The sequence below is a fragment of the Cydia fagiglandana genome, chromosome 7, assembly GCF_963556715.1.
Source record: "Cydia fagiglandana chromosome 7, ilCydFagi1.1, whole genome shotgun sequence".
NCBI lineage: Eukaryota > Metazoa > Arthropoda > Insecta > Lepidoptera > Tortricidae > Cydia > Cydia fagiglandana.
Window position 1 is genome coordinate 8,862,462 of NC_085938.1, and position 22,839 is coordinate 8,885,300.

Here is a 22,839-nt window from a genome sequence, read left to right on the forward strand (position 1 = left end):
AAACAAATTTAGTTACAAATAATATCATCATTACTTTTACATTTTTATTATAATTGTTTTATAAGAGGCCAATGTATTGCAAGACTGGCAGCCGAGAGGCTGATACAAGGCTCAAATTGCCGTCATAGCTGTCATTGTCTATGTTTGTTTGACTGACCTAGCAACATTCATAGAGTGCCTTTCTATAATCTGTGGTCTTTCTTTTGGTAAAAATCGGGATCGTGAGATTCTTGTGATATGGCCGGAAATAATACCGAAGAAGTAGAGGTGGGTAGGATAAGATCACATAAGACGAGAAACAAGGGTTCTACCCGAATTTACGGAATATCGTATCACACTTCCCTTACTTATTGCGAGTTCTGGTGATGTGGCTGAACTAACTTTCACTATAGCATTTGTTTCGTGTTCACCGGATTTTGTATTATTTTTTAACTTCCTGCTTGCTACTCCCTGGTTTAATCGGCACAGAAGGCTTCAAACTGACCCTTGTATAACGTTTTGATTGTTAATACGAAATTGTTGGAGGTTAGAATTATCAGAAAAATGACCTGTATTTTCAAGGGGTCCGCGACCACCGATGTGAAGACCAACAGTGCTGCGGAAGTACCGCCAGAGTTCCTTATCAAGCACCCCCTACAGAACACTTGGAGCCTTTGGTTTTACGACAATGACAGAAACAAGACATGGGAAGAGAACCTGATAGAACTCACCACATTTGATACAGTCGAGGACTTCTGGAGGTATGTTGTTGAAATCCCGTATTATCTGGTTTATGCCAGTTTTGTTAGCATATTCATTCCAAATCTTGGCAAAATGAGTCAGACTAATACAGTGGCGGATTTGTCATAAGGCTTATCAGGACCGGGCCTAGGCTGATGGGTGCTGAGGAAGGGGCGGCTAGTAGTTATTATAGGGTCTGGGGCCTCGGGCGGCCAAGACTGCAAATCCACAGCTGAACTAATATTAGTTGCATAAAAGCTATAAAAAGTGCTGAAAAATGTGAACCTAGCATTTTAGTGTGTCTGTATGGGATGTGAATTGAGGAGGTTAATAATAAATACCATATTTAATTTAGCAGTAGTAAATTAACTCGTATGTTAACTGCTAGTAATATGTCCATTACACAATAGCACCAAAATACCCGGAACAAGCTAACTTGGATGTACCTGTTTTACGATTACTTAGAGACCCAATGCAACAATCCCAAAATTTTTTAATGATTTCACACAGTTTTTAATTGGTGCATAGTAAAGTTTGGCTGTGACCATGACAAATGCTTAAATCTGATAAGTACCATTTGCTTTTATAATATTTTGCCTTGAGTCATGAACCTTACATTTAATATAAAATTTAAGGACACTTCAGGAATTAAACCATTTTCTATAACATATCTTATTCTTTTCTAGACTGTACCACCACATAAAACTACCGTCAGAACTGCGTCAAGGCCACGACTATGCAGTGTTCAAACAGGGCATCCGTCCCATGTGGGAGGATGACGCCAACAAGATGGGAGGCCGATGGCTTATCAGTCTTGAGAAGAAACAGCGTAACTCCGACTTGGACCGGTTTTGGTTAGATGTGGTAAGCACTCAAAGAAATATATTGTTTATTTGTACTGTTCTTTAAATATTAACATAGTGTTATCAAACACAGGCTTGAGAGAATCTTTACTAGGTTATTTTTAGTCTGAGCACACATAAGATATTCTATTCATTCAGAATAAATTAATGTCTTATCTTTATCTGTGAAGTCTTTGAATTTTACTGCACAAATAAAATATTTTTAGGCAACCATTGCCAAAAACCCTGAGGCTACATTAAAAGTCAATTTTGTTTATTTCCAGGTTCTTTTACTCATTGGGGAGAATTTCGAGAATGCTGATGAAATTTGCGGTGCAGTTGTGAATGTTAGGCCTAAACTTGATAAAATAGGTAAGTCATTCCAAGGTACAATACAATACAATGCAAATCCTCTTTATTTCACAACCTCAAAATAACATTTACAAGGTACTTTACATTATGTAGTGTTATAATTCTTTCTATTTTCAATATTAGTATATGGTTCAACCTGTATTGCACCTAATTTTGTTTAAAGGGCCAAAACTATTCTTTCAGGTTATATTTATTTGGATATTTTTTTTGTGTCAGTACTACTTATACACACATGTATATTTACATGTGCACAATATTCAGTTATACAAACTTAAAATACCAAATTGTTTTTGTCTGAAACTACTCTATCTATGGTCCTGTGCAGAATGTATAAGTAATGTTTTTATTTTGCAGGTGTGTGGACAGCTGATGCTTCCAAACAGCATGCTACTATAGAGATTGGCAGAAAACTGAAGGAGCAGCTCGGAATCCACGGGAAAATCGGCTTTCAGGTCCATAGAGACACTATGGTCAAACACAGCTCGGCCACCAAGAATCTGTATACTGTTTAGTCTGAATTATTTGTACTACATGTATGGGATAACTCGTTATTATGAATAACAGAGTATAAAAGTGAAGCTCTTGTGAAATAAATCTATTAAATATTCTGTTTATTTTGGTTGAAAAATTAGTCTCAAAAGTTACAAATCCGTGTGATTAAATGATGTTTGTGTAAAAAGATTGGGTGATTTAACTACAAACCAAAGTTTCGATACGCTTGAGCACCCAATGCCGCGGCCATGGTTGTGTGTTCTGCTTAGTGTAAGCTCCCATGTTCAGTGGTGCTGCTTCTATGCTACACTTCTATACCTTGTTACTATGTTGTGAACTAAATGCTAAGTTATTATTCGCACTGTGTGCGAGTATTAACGATTTTTCAATGGTTGGTCCAGTTGTGAAACTTATTGATTAAGTAATGATATTTGATATATCAAATTATTGATTGGGCTATAAGTCTGTATATGATTACTAAATGTTACAGTTAGATTGCTGTAGCATTTGTAACGTTTAGAATCTGATAGAGACATGCTAGAGTTATCTCATATGTTTCGTCAAATAGTTTATTTTATTTAACAGAAGTCGTGTTTTAGGTTGATGTTTGATCGTTTGTTTCGTATTCGGAGCTTTATAACATCTAGCAAAGTGATACTGAAGTATTTTATGAACTAATTAACTGATATGAACTAAAAGGATTATTCATAATTTTATTAATATATCTTACCAAACAGAGGCCTTGACAAAAAGAGGCTGCCATGTCATTATACATATGCTTATGTATCATAATAATAATGACGTATGGTATAATGTAGTCAGGTGGATGAGATGTTAATAACAGTTCAAATCAGTTATTTAGTTTGTCAATATCCACTTTGCTGTTGAACTGTAAGTCTGATTTTTTATATGAAATGCTCGAGTATGTTTGTTGTACGATCACATAGTCGTAAGTTTGTATTTACTTAGTTCTAGAACAAGAACTAAACAAAAACATTTAATTTAAAGCATTAACACTCACCCTGTAAACCCATAGTCGAACCGGCACCTATAAGTCAGGTGTACTAGTTACACATACTGGCTCCAGTAATGTGTTGTTTAAATTTGGTATTTGTAAGTAACGTTTTGGCATACATATTTTAAATAAAGTATAACTTAACTGATGTCTTTCTTGTAATGTAGTCTTTTGAATGTTATCTACCTTGAAAGTAAATGCGTACGTCTGCCTGGTATATTTTTTTTCATAACTTGGCTATACGGTGACAGCTGTCTTTTCCATACAATTTACAACCGTAAAACGCAAAATCTCGCAAATGTCATGACAGCTGTCACCATACCCAAGCTCTGTGAAAAATACTCTAAGTGGTCACCGTAACTTATGGGGCTATTCACAAATTACGTCATTTCAAATTAGGGGGACGGGGTCTGGACATCGGATGATGGTAGCATGACGTAGGAGGAAACGGGGTAATTCGAAGCATGATTTTAGGGGCCAGGGGGGGGGGGGGGGGTCAAAAATCGATGACGTTATTTAGGGACAGCCCCTATGGACACACCGTAATCCCAGATGTCACATACTTACGTGCATGTTGCTGCTTTATGCCATTTGATATGAGGCTTGAGGGCAGCTTAAGGTAGGTATAAAATAAATGCAGATTCCTCGCCACCAAAACAATGTATCACAACTAAAGTTGCACACGTCTAAATAAAATAACAATGCTCTTTAGGACACAACAGATGGTTTTTATACATTACATTTTCTATCTATTAACACAGAATAAATAATATTACTAGGTACAGAAGCCTCACTCTAACAATACGCGTCTGTTACGATCAGGATAGATATTGCCGCTAGGTGGCGACAGCGCCACGTGCGGCTTATGGGTAGCCATAGCCACCAAAATTGGTGTGGAACGGATGTACTTGTAGCTACCTGTTGCAAAGCGACGAAATTGCGGAGTGAGCCACGCCTGCTATTAACACAAACAAAATAAAACAAGTCTCTAAACTAATCGTATGATATTACTTAGTAATATTGACTTTATGACTATTGTAACAAGGTAGAAATTTTAATGAATAAAAACCATCTGGCATGTACAGCCCTACCTGGGTTACAATTCGGGCCGTGGTCTTGTGACATCGTGGTCAGGTAATGCTGATTCAGTGTCTACCAATATTGACGATTATTTTCGGTTACTCTGACATGATTCGGTTAAAAATCCAATATGGTTTTGGAAAAAGGCGTTGAATTAGCTACTAGTCTACAAAGCCCGCTTACCATCTTGTAGGCTAAAGAAGGATCAAAAGATACAATAAAGTAGTCACTAAGTTGGGTACTTAATCATAAAATCGTCAGGTGACAAGTAGAACTCACAGTAGGTACTAATATGGTTCATTATGACTATGAACTTATTTAAATGTAATTAAGTAGTGAGTTTTGCTTGTCACCCGACGAAATACTTTTTATGGTTTTTCTAAAAGTAAGATAGGTCATTTACCATTGCTGCCTTAACTTTTCATCTGTTTGTTTAGGATCCTGACGTTTTTTAGTCGCATTTCACATTTTATGGACGACTTATTGGCGACCGAGTTTTGAATTTGAAATCTGTATTTCAGTAGCCTACGCACATACCTAAGTACGAAAAAGGTGATACATAGAAACGAAATACCAAAGGAAATTGGCTTTAATTAACTAGAAGTATGCATAAGTTAAATTAGACATATAGGATAGACATTAGGTTTCTAAAACACGTATGTCAATATCATAAACAATATCTAGAAGACAAAGGAGATTATATGTCATTCTCCCCCTCTATGATTTCTTCGTTTGGGTCCAGGATGTAGTCGTTAAGATGTTGAGGCATTTTCTTAGACCTCGTAGATCTACGGAAGATCCGTGAAGGCGGAGCTTCTTGTGGTGGAGTACTGTAGATCTCTTGATCATTATTAAGTGTACCTACATCAACAGGGTTTTCTTGTTCTTCGTCCAATGTGGGAACATCCGATCCTCCATCAGGAGCCATTCCGTCGGGTATAGAGCCTTCATCATCGGATAAGGGAAGAGGCGCTAAGTGTCTGTTAGATACGGTAGACTCCTGGCCATTACGTCGTCGTACATATGAGTAGTTCGGATTACTGTGTAGTAACTCGACTTCTTCGACGTAGGGGTCTGTTTTCGATCGAACAAATTTCTTAAGTAAGACAGGTCCCGGAACGAGCCATGACGGAAGCGACTCACCGACCGGTGTTCTCCGAGGGAAATTGAATAGCTTCTCGTGTGGAGTGGCATTTATCGAAGTGCAAAGGAGTGATCGTACGCAGTGGAGAGAAAGTTTCAAGACTTGTTCCCAGTTTTCGATGGGCAGGTTCTTCGATTTTAGGGACAGCTGTATAGTTCGCCAGAGGGTGCCGTTAAGCTTTTCCACTTGCCCGTTACCCTGAGGGTTGTAGGGAGTAGTGCGAGAAGTGGCAATGTTACATTTCTTGAGGAAATTTTGTATTTCTTCCGACATGAAGCAGGATCCTCTGTCGCTATGTATGTATAAGGGCTGGCCATATTCGAAGAAAAGTTCTTTGAAGCACTTGATGACAGTTGCCGAAGATGTGTCAGGACATGGGTATGCGAAAGGATAGCGTGAGAATTCATCAATTATTGTAAGAATATATTTGTTGTTCGTGTTCGAAGGCAAAGGTCCTTTAAAATCTACATTCAATCGTTCGAAGGGCGATAAAGCTTTAATCAAAGTGTCATTTGCTTTGGCAAAGCGTGGTTTGATTTCTGCACATACGCGACATGAAACAGTCATCTTTTTGACATCGTCTAAGTTGTATGGTAGGTTCTTTAGCTTGATCCAGTGATACATTCTAGTAATCCCAGGGTGAGAAAGCGCATCGTGCAATTCGTATAGCTTATTATTGTTCATAAATGCGCAAACTCTTGAAAGAGCGTCAGCAGCAGTATTCTGAGCCCCTGGTCTGTAAATAATATCATACTTATAGCATGACAGTTCGAGCCTCCATCTTTCAATCTTGTCGTTTTTGATTTTGCTAGTATGATTTTGGTCGAAAATGTAGCTTACGGATTTCTGATCAGTGATAAGGATAAAATGTCTGTGAATAAGGTAGTGGCGCCATTTTCTAAGGCATTCGACGATAGCACAGGCTTCCTTTTCGACGGAAGCATGTTTGCGCTCGCTGTCCGACAAAGTTCTCGAGAAGAACGCAACTGGTCGACCATTTTGTGATAATGTCGCGGCTAGAGCATAATCTGATGCATCCGTCTCCACCGTCAAGGTTTCTTTATCGTCAATAGCAACCAATGCTGCCTTTTTAATATCAGATTTAAGAAGTTGAAAACTACGCTGAGCATTTGCGTCTAAAGGGAAGTTGGAATTGTTAATCAAAGGTTGAATCTTTTCCGAAAACTTATGAACCCATTTAGCGTAGTGAGCAAATAGCCCTAGAGCTCTCTTCAATTCTGCAGTATTGCGCGGTAACGGTAATTTTATTAGAGGCTCCAGTCGGTCTTTATCTGGTTCAATTACGTTGTCCCTGACAGTATATCCAAGGAGGCTGATGGAACTTTTGCTGAAATTACATTTTTGTTCGTTTAGTGTGAGATTGTACTTCTTAGCAGCGGCCATGAATTGTTGTAAGTTTTTATCGTGCTCTTCTTTGTTTTTACCGCAGACTGTGACGTCATCAAGATAAGTAAAGGTGCCTTGTAAATGTTCTTTTTCAATTATGTGTTCGAGAGTGCGTTGAAAAGCGGCAACTCCGTTAGTGACGCCAAATGGAATACGTGTAAATTGCCATAGTTTACCACAAGCTTCAAATGCGGTATATATTTTCTCTCTTTCAAGAATAGGGACTTGATGGTATGCACTCTTCAAATCAATCTGGCTAAAGTGGTTGAATTTCGCTACTTTCGAAACTATCGACTCAATGTGAGGCAGAGGATACGCATCTAGATATGTGAACTTATTGATAGTTCTGGAGTAGTCGACGACCATTCTTTTTCGATGAGATCCACCTCCAGCAACTAGTACCTGAGCGCGCCAAGGAGAGACGCTCGGCTCGATAATCCCATCTTTTAAAAGTTTAGATATCTCGGCTTGAATAAATACTTCATCGTCTTTGTTGTGACGTCTGGATTTAATAGCGATGGGCGTAATATCAGCAGATAAGTGCGTAAAGACAGATGCTGGCGGTACTGATGCTTCCATTACGCAAATATGTAAGGGTTCTCTGGTCCCTCCGAAATCGAGCTCGACTTTGGAGTGAGTTTTGAGTATATCATGGCCAACGATGACGTCCGCACATAGGTTGGTTACTATGCGTAGAAGGCGTTGCTTATATGTGTGATTATCTATTTGGAGCGTAGCAAAACAAATGCTTTCTACTTGTGACGTGTTGCTTAGAGATGCTAGATTAATTGTTTCTTTGTGCGGATATTGTTGAAATTTCATTAATTGTGCTATATTTCTATCAATGTAGCTCTTAGAGCTCCCGGTGTCAATCAGAGCGTCGGCGCGAGTGTCGTTGATAGTTATGGCGACCGTAGCTTTTCGCAGGCTCGACGGACTTGCAGCAGAATATTCGTTTTCGTAGGAATCTTGAGATGGTAAGCTCGGGATGGCATTGCTCGTGGAAGGAGAGTCACGAGACCGGCAAACTGATGCAAAGTGTCCCTTCTTGGTACATAGTTGGCAGTGAGCATGGAAAGCGGGACACTTTATTCTTTGATGTACCTTACCACCGCAAAAGAAACAACGTCGTATTGGTGGTCGAGGTACTGGGACAGCAGGAACAGCAGCATTGTGAGGATTTGTAGGTTCTTGTGAACACAGTACTGGCAAGGCATTCAATGTACTTGGGATGTTAACACCCATAGTTTCGGAGTCCTTTTCGGCTGTTTCGAGGCTTACTGCCTGATTATAAGCTTCATCCATTGATAGAGATGATTTTTCTAGCAAACGTTCCCGTATTTTAGGCGACAGAATACCAGATATAAAGGCGCATCGTACAGCTTGTTCTTTATGTTCTTCAGCTGAAACGGACTTGAAATTGCACTTTTGCGCCAGAAGATGCAAGGCGCGGCTATATTCAGAAATACTTTCGTCTTGCTTTTGTTTTCTTGTCCCGAGGACGTGGCGAGCCAATATTTCATTTTGGGGTTTCACGTAGGCTTTGTCTAATAAAGCAATAGCAGATTCATAGGTTTGACAGTCTTTGATGATGATGAAAATATTAGATGACAAATGGTTCGCTAGGAGTTTTAATTTTATAGTATCCGTAGCATCGGTGGAAGTAGGTTCGGTGAGAAAGCTAGTGAAGGTATACAGCCAATGCAACCACTTATCTCCAGCCGCGGGGGCCGTAGGTTCAACGTCAAACCGTTCCGGTCGAAGATATCTCGATAATAAATGCGATGACTTATCATCTGATTCTTTCTTCGGATCCGTCATTATTTTTCTAGTTAATTAAATTGATACATAGAAACGAAATACCAAAGGAAATTGGCTTTAATTAACTAGAAGTATGCATAAGTTAAATTAGACATATAGGATAGACATTAGGTTTCTAAAACACGTATGTCAATATCATAAACAATATCTAGAAGACAAAGGAGATTATATGTCAAAAGGTAGGTAGGTAATAGGTACTCGTATTTTAAGGTGAAAATTAGGATCATCATATTAGCCGAACGCCTTTCGACCAGTGCTAAGTAAAGGGAACTATTTACTTTAGAGAACGCCCAAGGATCAGAGATGTGAAAAATACTTTATAAAAAGTATTTAAATACAAAATAGAAATACTTCCTTGTTAATACTATTTCAAATGCAAAATACAAAATAGTTTTTGAATTTGTATTTAAATACAAAATACGAAATAGGTATTTTCAAAATACTTTTTAAAAATACAAATACTTTGCGATAAAAGGTACTCTGAGTAGTGAATACCTAGTCTGAATTAAAAAGTATTTCTCGGAATTTCAGAGTTGAAAGACTCTCTTAATTTTTTGAAATCAATCCTCTATCTAAAGTGCAAATTTCTAGTTGTTTGCTCATATTAACCGGTAGGATGTAGGTATGGATGATGGTTTTTAACGGCCAACTTTTAAAGCATTAATTTGTAATGTTTTACAGCTAGTATACCTAATGCCTCTCGTTAGTGTGATGAAAACGTCTCGTTTGTGTTTCACCAGGGCAGAAAAGTATGTTCTCCTCTCGTGCCTTGAAACCCTCGCAACACTCAAGATTCAACTTTTTTAACCACTCGCTACGCTTGTAGTCATGTGCGACGTTACTAAACATATTCAACAGTTCCATGTTAAAAGAATGAGAGAGTTGCCAGGATTGTAACATCAGAAGAGATTGTAACTCCTACCTACATTACCTACCTACTATAAAGTATTTTGTATTTTGAAAATAGAAAATAGGTCCCAAAAACTATTTCAAATAAAATACAAAATAGTTTTCTTCAAAAGGTATTTAAATACAAAATACAAAATAGGTATTTTGCATTTTGTATTTGCATTTTAAATACAAGTATTTCAAATAAGTCACATCTCTGCCAAGGATCTCCACAATGACGCCGTCATCCATCGGTGGTCTGACAATATGGTAGTTTACCCAGAGGAGTGGCAGAAGGCAACCGACCGAAACACGATTTAGGACACAATTTTATTTCTGATAAAATTTAGCTCGTGTGTGATGTGCCTTAATAGGTAGTAAAAAGCACAATTTGCATTAATAGTAATAATAAAAACTTTATTTATAACGGCTAAACATTTAGAAGACGGAAACGTGTTTATAATATAGTGCATGTTCTAGAGTTCGTCTGATTCCTGATTTCGGTCTCGACGGTCTCTTCTACTTTGTGCACGGACTGCTCGGCGTGATCGATGCCCTTGTGAACGTTATCTGAAAAATAAAACAATTATAGTAACAATCACTAGCATACATGAATTGGACAATGCTTTACGGCCAAGTAGTGAGACCGAAAGAGAAGTCATGACTTGCAAACTACAGAATTACATTTCATTTTCATTACGGGAGTGTGTGTGTTAGTGTGTGGGGTGCTGGGGTGCCATGTGGAAAAAATATACGGGATAGGATAGTACGTTAATATGTTAAATAAAAATGTAAATGACTCAGTTCTCGGGTGAAAACCAAACAGGTAGGTTTACGTACCTACAACATTTTCTTCTATAACTTTTCCCTTGCCCATACAAGAATTTTCCTTGTCTCTAATGTTCTGAAAAATGCGGGCAAATCTTCCTTTCTCGGCCATTTTATTGACCACAACATCGCTCTCCTCGTTTTGTTCTACATCGTCATTATCTATATGGTCTTCGCTTCTTAGTATGGGTAGCACTGCTTGTGTTTTAGCCCCCTTTCCTGCCTGAGGGCTTGATTTGTCCGATCCACAAGGAATCGTTTCATTCTCCGACTGGCCAGTCTCGCTTTTTTGGCCATCGTCGCTATGTTTGCTCAAATTCGGGCTCATTTGAGATAAGTCTGGTATATGCAGCAATTCTTGTAAAATAGGCGATTTCGGTGGTGGTGAATTTGCTATTTCAACGATTTTGTCGGGTATTTGCAAAACCTTTTTCATGTCGTCTATTTTAGGAGTTATTTTTGCTTCAGTTTTCTTTATAACATCTTCAACAACTTCGATTTTCTCATGAGCTTTGTCTGATGCTGCTTGATACGCCTCATTTGCCGCTGCTTTGATATTATCTTTTGTTTCTTTCGCGTGTTCCTCTACTTTTTCGACTGCATTATCCAGCATAGTGTCCATAGTCTCCATGGCATGCATTGCTTCAGCTTTGAAAGCGGCCGTAGTGGAATCTAACTCGTCTTTAATATCCTCAATACCATGTGTGCTTCCATTGTCATTCTCAAGGTCGTTTATGTTTACAATATGCGATCCGCTCACGTTAGCTTCCAGAGAATCGATCGATCCGGTTTCATCGACGTTTCCATTGATGTTATCAGTGTTTACGTCGACATTAGAGTTGGTAATATCCTCCATGGTGTGCAGTTCGTCTCCTTTGTTTATGGGTACTTTTAGGGGTGGTAGTTCCGTCAGGGATACGAGTCTGGTTTCTTCGCTGACTACGTTAAAGTCGTTGTTGGTAAAGTCTGCGTTGGAGCCTTTAGTGGCCGTGAGCAGAGTATGGCAGCCGCCGCAGGCCACGTTGTCGACAATGAAGCCATTCATGGCGGTGACCCGCTTCGGCGAGTATTGATTGGACTCGTTTGAATTGCCGTCATTGTCGTCTAAACACAACTTGTTGTGCCTGGACTCGCCGCAGGTGTATAGGAGACCGTTATCTAAAAAAAATGTTGATTGAACACTACAATATTGTTAGGTAACAATTTGTTACGATACGTAGGCACGTATCGTAACAAACTTAGCTGTAATTACTTAGTGGAAGTTTTACGGGAAAAGTTGAGCGTACTTCTGTAAATTAAGTGTAGACTATTTTCGTGCTTTTCTATTGTCTATAATCTAAATATAGTAAATATTATATAAAACATTAGTAAGTAAACTATGCGTTGTTTCTAACGAAACTCTATAGCTTTTTGTTACTGCCGTTACCTACTAAATGTGTCATGACCTACATTCAGGACGAAACTTTTATATTTACTAACGTCAAACCTATTCACATTATTTAAATACTTTAGACTTTATATATCTATTAAAATGACGAATTAAAAGGTTATTAACATCCTTGGATCAATTTACTCAGGAACGAGTAATGTACGTAATTGTACCTACATTCGCTGGGGTGTACTTTGTGATTTATTGTGACGTATGTAGTAAAGTAGATGCATAGTTGGGTATTATATATATAGTACAAGTACAAGTTTAACTGTTTGTTAAATTGATTTATTAATCTAACGCACAGTCAGAATTGAGTTCACCACATGACTTAATTTTAACACTACTTTTATGATATAAATACTTTTAAACACCTTTCTTGGGATATAGTACAACTCCAATGTTACTCGGATGCCGCCCAGATTTTAGAATTATAACTTTTTCCACAAAATATGTCCACTATTCACAAAGCAGCCGTTAATACTGGCTATCAATTGTTACCCTTGACGGGTGGAGGGCCTAATGGCCAGGTATCATTTGATGGAATCGAATGTACTAAAATAGAAGTAGGCATGTACGATTGACGGTGACGTCCTTGTAAGGTATATGTTTAAGTGCTCGTTGCTTTAATGAAATAGATGCTACGTATACGTAACATTCGAATGATTTGATTGGTTTGTCATTAGGGGCGTAGCCAGGAATTTAATTATCTGTTACCATTAACCAATAAGTTCATAACATAGCACATCACAGCATTGCTGAGTAAAATAGTCAATAGAATCAGATTTAGGTATTAACAAGAATAAAATTGTCAAAAAAACTTATTTAATAACACATGTAATCATAACTTACCCGTAACAAATGCCGTATGCATAGCTCCACACGCCACCAATTTCAACTGATATCCCTCAAACATTTTCTCCATGTCAATTTCCGTTGGCTCAGCCACAAACTCTATATCCTGGGGCATTGCCAGCTGTCCCCTTTCATTAGACCCGAACGCCAAGATTTTCGTCTCATCCATAGACAGGAGGAAAGTGTGGGAAGCCCCGCAACACGCGCTTTTGATAGGGATGTCTAGAGGCAGAACTTCGGGCACGTATACAGTGGTCGCTGTATTTGGGATGCCGAGTTTCTGGTTTTCGTTGTCTCCCGTCACGAAGACTGCACCTTGGGCTAAAATTAAGGCTCGTAAATAGATATAAATTGCTAAATAAATCTTGTATGCATATCCATAAATTGGGTCAGATCAATGAATAGCGATTGCGCTATTCATCGATTTGACCCAATTTATGTGGGATCCTCCTTGTGGCATATGTTTAGTAGGTATATTCTCTAACATTGGGATCGGATCGCGTGACATTCATAACCAGTACGGCTACCATCAGTTTGGTATTGACATAAACGATATCGTGAACGTAATTTACTTTCTATATATCTCTTTCGCACTAATATGTCAGTACGAGAGCGAGATGCATAGAAAGTAAATTACGTTCACGCGTTTATGTCAATGCCAAACTGATGGTAGCCGTACCGGTGACAACCAAAACTCGCTACTTACTAAAAAAATATTAAACGACAATAAACCTTATTTAGGTATTAATATGGTTCACCCATGGCTATTAACTAGTGGTAAAAACAGCCGATTATCTTCTCGACCTTCTTTTGAAAGTCAATTGTAATTAGGGAAAATTACATAATTATCTATAAAGTTAGATCACGTGTAAATTACAATGTTAAAAATAAATACAAAAATACAAATAAAATTGAACTTTACGTACTTGTAATAAAAACCGTGTGGTAGTACCCGCACTCGACGAAAGCTATTTTCTCCATGAACTTGAGTTCGGTGAACTTGGTGGTCGATCTCGTGTCTTCGCCGAGCCCGAGCTGGCCCTCGGTGTTCGAGCCACATACGAACACTCTGCCGTCGTCTGGGTACACAAAATAATGTAGTTAAATTCAATTTGCTAGGCCCATAACCTGGAGTAGTAAAGTAGCCTTGAAATAGTTGTATAAATACAGGTAGCAACCGTCTGGACAGGTATATAAGTTCCACTTAACGCAGGTACCTATTCCAAATGAACTGTCGCCATCAGATATATTGGAGTGGCCAAAGTGCTCAAAAATATCTGAATCAACACACGCACTCTAACGCCTTGACAATAGAGGCGTTGAATGGTGTTCAGATATTTGTGAGAACCTTGGCCACTCCGATATATCTGATGGCGACTGAACATTTTTGTAACACTTTGTTGTCAGGTTGATTGTATCAACGAGTGCTTTTCCTGGGGGATTCTAACTGTTAGACTGCTCCTGTTGTTGTACAGGTTTTTATCTTTAAGAAAATTGTCTATGACCTACATATCTCGGCCTCGACTTTTAATAAGTCTGTGCCCGCAAAAATACCAGTAAAAACGTCTTGCGGGTTACCAGTGAGTATCGCTGTGTGGTTGCTCCCGGCCGACACCTGTCTAATGTTGGGCTGGTCGTCTACCTCCACGTACTGTGGTACCGTGTGGTGCTCCAAGTCGCCGGTACCCAGCTGCCCCTCATCGTTGCAGCCCACAGAGTACACTGAGTTGGTGTCTGCGAAACAACGAGGTGTGAAACAGGGTCGCATCGTCAACTATTGGCACATATCAAAGCGTTTTAGGTGATAAGAGGCAATTTAAATAGAAATTTTGGTACAGACAGTTAAATTCAAACTGAGTGGAGTGACCATTTTTGTGTCATTGTTGGCTCTTATGAGTGATGTAGAAGGTCAACCTATGAATTCTAACATGCCAATCTTAATTTCTTAGAGCTATTAGTTACCAGAAGCAACATGGCTCGATGTGGCTTGAGCCATTTCACGCATGAAGGCCGCGTCACCTCATCCTTGTGGCCGAGACCCAGCTGCCCCCATGCGTTCCCGCCGAACATTAACCCATGCCCATTTTCTGATAATTCTTTAAGTACAAACCTGTTACGAAAACAGTGTGCGCGCGCCCGCATGCCACGAACATGGCTCGATGTGGCTTCAGCCATTTCACGCACGACGGCCGCGTCACCTCATCCTTGTGGTCGAGACCCAGCTGCCCCCATGCGGTCCCGCCGAACATTAACCCGTGCCCATTTTCTGATAATTATTTAAGTACAAACCTGTGACGAAAACAGTGTGCGCGCGCCCGCATGCCACGAACATGGCTCGATGTGGCTTGAGCCATTTCACGCACGACGGCCGCGTCACCTCATCTTTGTGGCCGAGACCGAGCTGCCCCCATGCGTTCCCGCCAAACACGAACACTCGCCCATTTTCTGACGAGAACAATTTATTAGAATTATTTATAAATATTGTACTCGTATTTTTTGGCTTGTTTACGCCATCGGCCGCCTACGGATGTTGACGTTAACAGTTACCTACACCTATAAATATTAAGTAGGTTGTAATGTAAGTGTAGATTTAACAAATATTCTGATAGTAGACATCCCGATTTGGTCATTAGTGACTTATTATTATACTTAAGCATAATCATTTGTTACACTAAAACTTTCTTAACTACTCTCGAATCTTCTCAATACATTCAATATTTATTTTTGATGAGTCATACGATTACATACATACATACATATATTTTAGTAACTCTAACTTAGACTGTAGGTACTCACGGCATATGACGGCGCTATGCTCGTCACCGCAAGAAATAGCGACGATGGGGTCATTCTTTATAAAGAAGTGGCTCGGCTCGTTGTCGGCAAAGTGGGACTTGCCGAACGTGAAAACGGCGCCCGTGTCTGCAAAAATAAAAAGGATTGTAGAGCGTTTGAGGGAAAACCGATAGGACGCCACCCGGTCGGTCGACCTAGGTATCGATGGGCGGATCTGGTGGACGCTGATCTGCGCGAGCTCCGGGTTGAGAACTGGCGAGACACGGCACAGGACTGGGGACTTTGGGTCGCTGCGCCAGAGGAGTAAGTAAGTAGAAGCAGAAACGGGAGAACAGCTTTAGCGTCTTTAATGTCTGTGAATCTTCTTCCTCGCGTTATCCCGGCATTTTGCCACGGCTCATGGGAGCCTGGGGTCCGCTTGACAACTAAGTAATCCCATGATTTGACGTAGGCACTAGTTTTTACGAAAGCGACTGCCATCTGACCTTTCAACCCAGAGCCAGAGGGGAAACTACGCCTTATTTTATTAGGATTACTCGTAGTCCGGTTTCCTCACGATGTTAAATTTTCCTTCACCGAAAAGCAACTGGTGAATATCAAATGATATTTCGTACATAAGTTCCGAAAAACTCATTGGTACGAGCCGGGGTTAATTCTAGCCCGCGACCTCCGGATTGAAAGTTGCACGCTCTACTGGAGTCAGTTATGTAACGCTGCCATACATGACCCAAAAATTTTTTATTAAGCTATGAGCTTCATCACATCTGATATTTGAGTAATTCTAAGCATTTCTAGCCTAGAGTGGGGGGAGGGTGGGGTACAAAGAGGGCCGCCACCCGTCATCTTTAAAAAAAATCTATTCTGATCTTGGTGGATACTAGGGCAAGTTTGGTATCATTTTCGTATAAACAAAAGACGTAGAATTCATTGCTGATATTTGTTTTTTTCAGTTTCATAGTAATTTTACAAGAAAAACGTAAAAAGGTGAAAAATTTGGTTGGAGATTTTTGCTACCCGGAGCCGAAACTACAAAAGATAGAAAGTTGAAATTTGCACACTAGACTACATTTATAAAGTGTACAAGAGATGAGAAGCAATTTTGAGAAATTCAACTCCTAAGAGGGTTAAAAAGGGGATGAAAGTTTGTATGGGTTTCAAGTTTTATTTTAAGCTAGGAATTTGAAACTTCGTAAAACGATATATTATTAAAATAAAAGAAAACTAATTTCAGCGTTTTTGAAAATTCATCCCCTAAGGTGGTGAAAAAGGGGTTGAAAGTTTGTATGGATATCAAAAAATTTTTCGAACGCGGGACTTGAATCTTTGTATTTGGGGATATTATTAAAAGACAGGAAAAGTAATTTCAGCGTTTTGTAAAATTCATCCCCTAACAGGGTTAAAATGGGATTGAAAGTATGAATCCATTACAAATCCGAGTAGACACACATTTCTTATTGCCTCCCAGGCTTGAAATGCTTAGAATTACTCAAGGAACATATGTGATGAAGCTCATAGCTTAATAAAAAATTTTTGGGTCAACTTTATAACTGCTTCCGCTACTCTTACCGCTAGGCCACCAGCGCTTTTTAATGTCTTGATTATACATAAGTGTTCTTTATTTTTAAAACAACGCGTAAGTACTTAAGGCCCGGTAGCCGGTGGACATATGTATTAGTTACTGAAGTCAATATTTACTATCTACGTACTGTCTATAAATGTTTGCTTAGAAAATTTACCCAGATTATATATAAGACAGTCGTAACTTGGACTAATGCTTGACCCATTTCTTTGCTTCGTCTAGTTTAAAGATAGAGTAATTACAGTAGGTATACGCCTAGCAGCTTTCAGCAAACATTCCGAGCAGTTTGATCTATGTTACGAGCACACAATCTACAATTAAGGCGGATTCTTGGCTATTTCTGTCTATGACCTATAGCGCCTTGAATTTCATTTCATCGTTTCTTTATATAAGAGCTGTTTTATAAGGTATAGGTCTTGGGCTGTTGAATTTATAAATGTTGCTACCTATGTCTTTACAAGCTTTTATTTAATTTGCAATATATGTGTGTATTACTTTGTTACATTTGACCTACTTGCCGGTTTCCGATGAAGCTGAAAATTTGCATGTAAATTGGATGACAACTCAATATTATTATGACATGGAGCTGTTCTGATAATGGAACTGGAAAGTGGCCATAGGAACTTCGTGATAAAACAACGCAAATTAATTAATACTGTTTAGGGTTGTTAGAATTGTCTTGATGAGTATTAGCTTAGTTGTCTGTGGAAAGAAAAATACAGTCAGCGATAAAAGTTTGTACCAAAATTATTTGTTTTAACAATTTTTCATGTAACTATATGATGTCACTGTAGATGTTGTTTTGACTTGTGAAAGGGCCCTTGAGGCCTACTTACTTACAGAATAAATATTTAAATTTTGAATTTTGAGACAAACATAATTAAACTCGTTTCTTTAACATATTAGAAGTCGAGGTCAGTTTAAAAATGATCCTTCACGTTAATTAATAAATGAAAAATAAAAGTTGGAAAACAAACAAATTGTCGTGACTGAAAACCCGATACAATGATGGTTAATAGAGTAGTAGAAACTACGTAGCTTTTTTTCTCTGTCTCACAACTTCCATTTTTTTTAAACGGACTTCCTATTTAAAGACATGCGACAAAGAGGTGTAATAGTTATTTGTTTTACAAGGGGGCAAAGTTGTTGTTTAACTGCTCGTGCTAATATTGATACCCGAGCCAGCGAAGGATTCCAAAATTCGAATCTTGAGCGATGCGAGGGTTTCAAAGCACGAGGGTTAAACAAAATTTGCCCCCGAGTGAAACACAAAATTTTTCACCACACCAACCCGAAGCAAATATTAAATGTAAAATATGAAACAAAATCAAACCAAATCAAATCCAAATGAATGTTTTTAAATATTTATCATCCAAAATCATCATTTAAAAGTCAATTCTACCAGCAAACATAAGAAAACCACTCAAAATTTGCATTTGATTACTTTGCCTCACATGTGAATAAAATGCAACTTTGCTATCAGTGTTTGAAGTGCAAAGTAAGCCTTTCCGAGCTGGTGTGGTGAAAAATTAATTAACATTTCACTCTAATTGCTGCTGGGCATAAAAATAGGCCCCGGTAAATCCTGGATGATAGGAATCTGATCAGATTACAACGTAACCCGGCAAGGTCGCCGGAAATTATGGGTCACGAACAAAAAGAGCACTTTTGTTCCAAAAAGAATTCTCATTCGGGATGACGTCATTTACGGCGTGAATAATGTTACATGTTACTTAGAAGCCTTAAGAGTTAATAATGGCTTTATAGCACTGTATTTATAAACTGGCAGTTTAGGTGGAAAATTCTAGATGTAGTTACCTTATACTGTATATTTGTGTTGTGTACTTGATGAGTCAGAAGGAGTAGGGTAGATTGCTTAATGTAGATTAAGTCCTCAAGCACTTAAGTTTTTAGTACCTACGTACCTAATTCCTGAAACCACGCGGTCTGTACACGTACTCGTATACCGTGACATTTCATATTTGTTAGTGCAAATATGTATTGCTCGATTGTGCTTCTAGAAAAAAATATATAGAGAAATATATAATCATAGAGAAATATAGTAAGAATAGAGTGCTCACTTCATACATCAGTTTTGATAACGACTACTATTTTCGCAGTCGACATCTAGCATCGAGTAGAGGAATTATGAATAGTATGCATCACAATTTACGAATATGTGAATTAAAAAAACTTCAACAAATTATAATAGGTAGGCCCAAAAAGCTTTTTAATGAAACTCACGCGAACTCTACGTACGCTTTTCGCTACATAAAGGTGCTATGGTATGGACTACGGCGTAGCACATGTTGCGCCGCCGTTGCCCATCCTTCGTTGAATTGAACATTTTAATTTAAGGATTAAATATGGTAAGTATAGGTACTTCAAGATAAATAGTTGCGCTTGTGCGCTGTGTACTCGCCTACTTAGGTATATCGCTTAGATATTATATGCTTTCTGCGCTACGGCCGAACTTCGTAGCAGCGTTTTCCGGTATGTGGTACATCGGGACAGTAAAGTGGTAGTTTGATCAGTGGCGGATTTGCAGTCTTTGTCGTCCTAGGCCCCAGAGCCTGTAGCCGCCCCTTTCTTAACAACCATAATATTGACTACATTTCGAGTTATTTCTTGCTATCGTCATTGATTTTTTTGTCACAATTTGCCGCCCCGAATATCTTGCACATTGCCTAATATATATGCGCGCACAGTATCGCACAGAAACTCGCCACTGATAGGCTTTTCAGCACTTGCATTTGAGTTTTAATGTTTAAGTACGTATTTAATTAGTTTAATTATGCGGTGTATTGGCATACGCTGTGATGCCGTGTAATGTATTTAAATAATAAATAAATAAATAAAATCTTGCCGCCCTAGACCATCTACTTGGCCTTAGGGCAAATCCGCAAGGACAGACTTGACAGGCCACTGCGAAAGTGCATTGTTTACTCTCCTTATTAATGATAATGACCTAACAGTTTTAGTTCCAACAAACACGCAAATCACCATTGGTCTAATAAGTACGTTAGCTTTTAGCCAGTCGGTTCAATTATACTTAATCCAAAGAAGGCCCCTGAAAAAAATGTTCTTCATTTATGACTTTTATGAGCCTCGTCAAGGTCTGTGAAATCACTTAAGCCCGCTTATAATAAACGTTTTCTTATGATAATTTTATAACACTTGAATACATAATAAGTAATTTATAGCTGGAACATAGCCAAATAACAGTCATAGGGTTAAAATAACCACGCTGAAGTAATAAACGACTGTTGTAGATTTATATATACATAATATCTTAAATGATTTTGGACAGTTACTCCCAAAGGCACATAAAGAGGCATTGCATTGTTCAGTATATTTTATTATAACTTATTTACCCCCCCTGGTATGACCCCCCATGATTAAGATTACATTCTAAAATCGTAATTGGTTACTTCTATGTGAGGCGGAGTTTAGTTCGTATGTCCGCATTGAGGCAATTTTTTTCTGAACTGGTTTACCGCGAATATCCCCGGTAGTACGTAGAGTCGAACCAAGAAAAGTCTGCAGCGGATTTGATAGCCCACGCAGTGTAAGTGTTATTTATACGTCATAATTTCATAGAAGTTTGACGTTGAAAATAACACGTGCACTGCGTAGGATATCAAATCCGCTGCAAAGCAAACTTTTCTTGGTCCGACTTTACCACCAAAACATTTTTAAGGATTTTTCGCTCAGCCTAGTAAACAGCATAATTTTTCGGCTATTTTTGCTTGCTACTGATAGGGATGACTTAACAAGCTACAAAAATGGACTAAGAACGACTACAAGAATTTATGTATAGTCGTCTAACGACGTAGTTGCCTACCATTGGGGGCGGGGTGGCGGCATGCGAATCGGACATTACCATACGTAAGGCGGTGTGAATTATATGCTCGTAGTTATAATAAAAATGCTTAACATTATCGCAAGACAACAACACCTCTAGAGGCCTAGCGGTAAGGATTATGGCTGCCACACCAGAGGTCGTAGGTTCGAGTTACTTAGAATTCAGTATAAAGACCCGCCGTGATTCTTCTCACTTGATTGAAGTTGCAGAAGAAATGAGGCCATTTTGTGGCACTTTATTTTTATACGTTTTTATTACATGTAGAATGCATGATTGCATGTGCATAAATAGTCTCGTTTGTATTTACGAATAAAAGTACTTCTATTTCTGTTTCTAAATAACTAATCGATTGAGGAAAACATCGTGAGGAAACGGGATTAATCTCAATAATGCCTAGTTCCTTTAGGGTTCCGTACCCAAAGGGTAAAACGGGACCCTATTACTAAGACTTCGCTGTCCGTCCGTCCGTCCGTCTGTCTGTCACCGGGCTGTATCTCACGAACCGTGATAGCTAGACAGTTGAAATTTTCACAGATGATGTATTTCTGTTGCCGCTATAACAACAAATACTAAAAACAGAATAAAATAAAGATTTGAATGGGGGTCGATTTTTGACCAAAGTTAAGCAACGTCGGGAGTGGTCAGTACTTGGATGGGTGACCGTTTCTTTTTTTTGTTTTTTTTTTGCATTATGGTACGGAACCCTTCGTGCGCGAGTCCGACTCGCACTTGCCCGGTTTTTGAAATCAAATTGCAGCAGCTTTCGTAATATTCAGTGCATGCCTGCTGCACCAAAGCGCGTGAAAAGCAAAAGTTACTAGAGTTAGACCAAGCTAAGTTGGCAGCGATTTTGATAGCCCAGACTGTGGAGGTGTTATTTTAAACGTCAAACTACTATGACATTTTTTAGTATTTATGTATAAGAAAATGTATCCTATTTTATTTACAAATGTACATCGGGTTCTGTTTAGTAGGTATTTGTATTGCTGCCAAATAAAATAGTGTAACTAATACTCAAACTCACTATCAAAACAATCATTAGATAGGTATCACACATTTACAAATAAATAAATTGGACTTTCATGATTACAAAAATGGTAAGCTGGGCTGGGGTAAGCGTGTCATTAGGTGCACCAGGTAATAATTTTATGTCACGATACACGTTTCCAATAATCGTTTTATTTTACTCTAGTAAAAGCCTATATTCAAATAAAAATCCTTGACATTAACGTATGGAAACTACCTCGTTATTGACGGTAAAAAAACCAATTAAATAATTAGGACTCACCGGTTTTCGACAAACAAACCAAACGTATATTTTTTAAATGAATGATACAATTAAAAAATATATGTTTTTAAAATTTCGCGTATCAAATTGGCGAATTTGTTTGAAAATGGAACACAATTTCACCTGGTATGTCATCGGTCATGGCGTCGCGTTGAGCGTTCAGTGCGAGGTTTCCATGGCGGATCGACCGGTCGACCGCGGGGTGACGACTGACCGCTGGCCGCCACGTGCCACCCTTGCTTTAAGAACCACCACTGTTGTGTACACTGCAATAGTTTCACTGGAAACAGGTTGCTAAATGGGAATTTAATTCTTATTCTGATTTACCCAAGGTTTTTTAAACTATATAACGAGAATTTATTATTTAATTATTAAAATGGCGAATGTCTATATGGAGGCTTCTCTTGCGTTATGAAAT

The 22,839-nt window shown here is 38.6% G+C and overlaps 3 protein-coding genes and 1 long non-coding RNA gene across 5 annotated transcripts in view; 2 read left to right on the plus strand and 2 right to left on the minus strand.

The window, feature by feature from the left end:
• The first annotated feature begins 152 nt into the window (after positions 1-152).
• LOC134665808 (eukaryotic translation initiation factor 4E-like) lies at positions 153-3,585 on the plus strand. The gene is made up of 5 exons (XM_063522796.1): positions 153-267; positions 562-740; positions 1,407-1,584; positions 1,847-1,934; positions 2,289-3,585. Exons 1-5 carry the CDS (start codon positions 238-240, stop codon positions 2,444-2,446), a joined length of 633 nt encoding a protein of 210 aa, XP_063378866.1. The 5' UTR covers positions 153-237; the 3' UTR covers positions 2,447-3,585.
• Positions 3,586-5,218: 1,633 nt separating this feature from the next.
• Positions 5,219-8,893, minus strand: LOC134666192 (uncharacterized). The gene has a single exon (XM_063523343.1). It carries the CDS (start codon positions 8,891-8,893, stop codon positions 5,219-5,221), a length of 3,675 nt encoding a protein of 1,224 aa, XP_063379413.1.
• Positions 8,894-10,177: 1,284 nt separating this feature from the next.
• On the minus strand, positions 10,178-22,643 carry LOC134665831 (probable E3 ubiquitin-protein ligase HERC2). 2 transcript variants are annotated; one of them, XM_063522844.1, is made up of 8 exons: positions 22,545-22,643; positions 15,690-15,815; positions 15,183-15,338; positions 14,472-14,627; positions 13,820-13,972; positions 12,891-13,214; positions 10,622-11,767; positions 10,178-10,351 (listed from the first exon to the last, which is right to left on the minus strand). In XM_063522844.1, the coding sequence occupies exons 1-8, from the start codon at positions 22,561-22,563 to the stop codon at positions 10,239-10,241; spliced, it is 2,193 nt and encodes a 730-aa protein (XP_063378914.1). In that variant the 5' UTR covers positions 22,564-22,643; the 3' UTR covers positions 10,178-10,238. The 2 variants fall into 2 exon arrangements, with proteins under 2 accessions (XP_063378914.1, XP_063378915.1); XM_063522845.1 differs by lacking the exons at positions 15,183-15,338; positions 15,690-15,815; positions 22,545-22,643 and adding an exon at positions 15,004-15,153.
• LOC134665869 (uncharacterized) overlaps positions 19,322-22,839 on the plus strand; it is a 451,632-nt gene continuing 448,114 nt past the window's right edge. The window contains exon 1 of the long non-coding RNA XR_010098426.1: positions 19,322-19,341. This is a non-coding gene — a long non-coding RNA (uncharacterized LOC134665869). The remainder of the gene's footprint in view (positions 19,342-22,839) is intronic.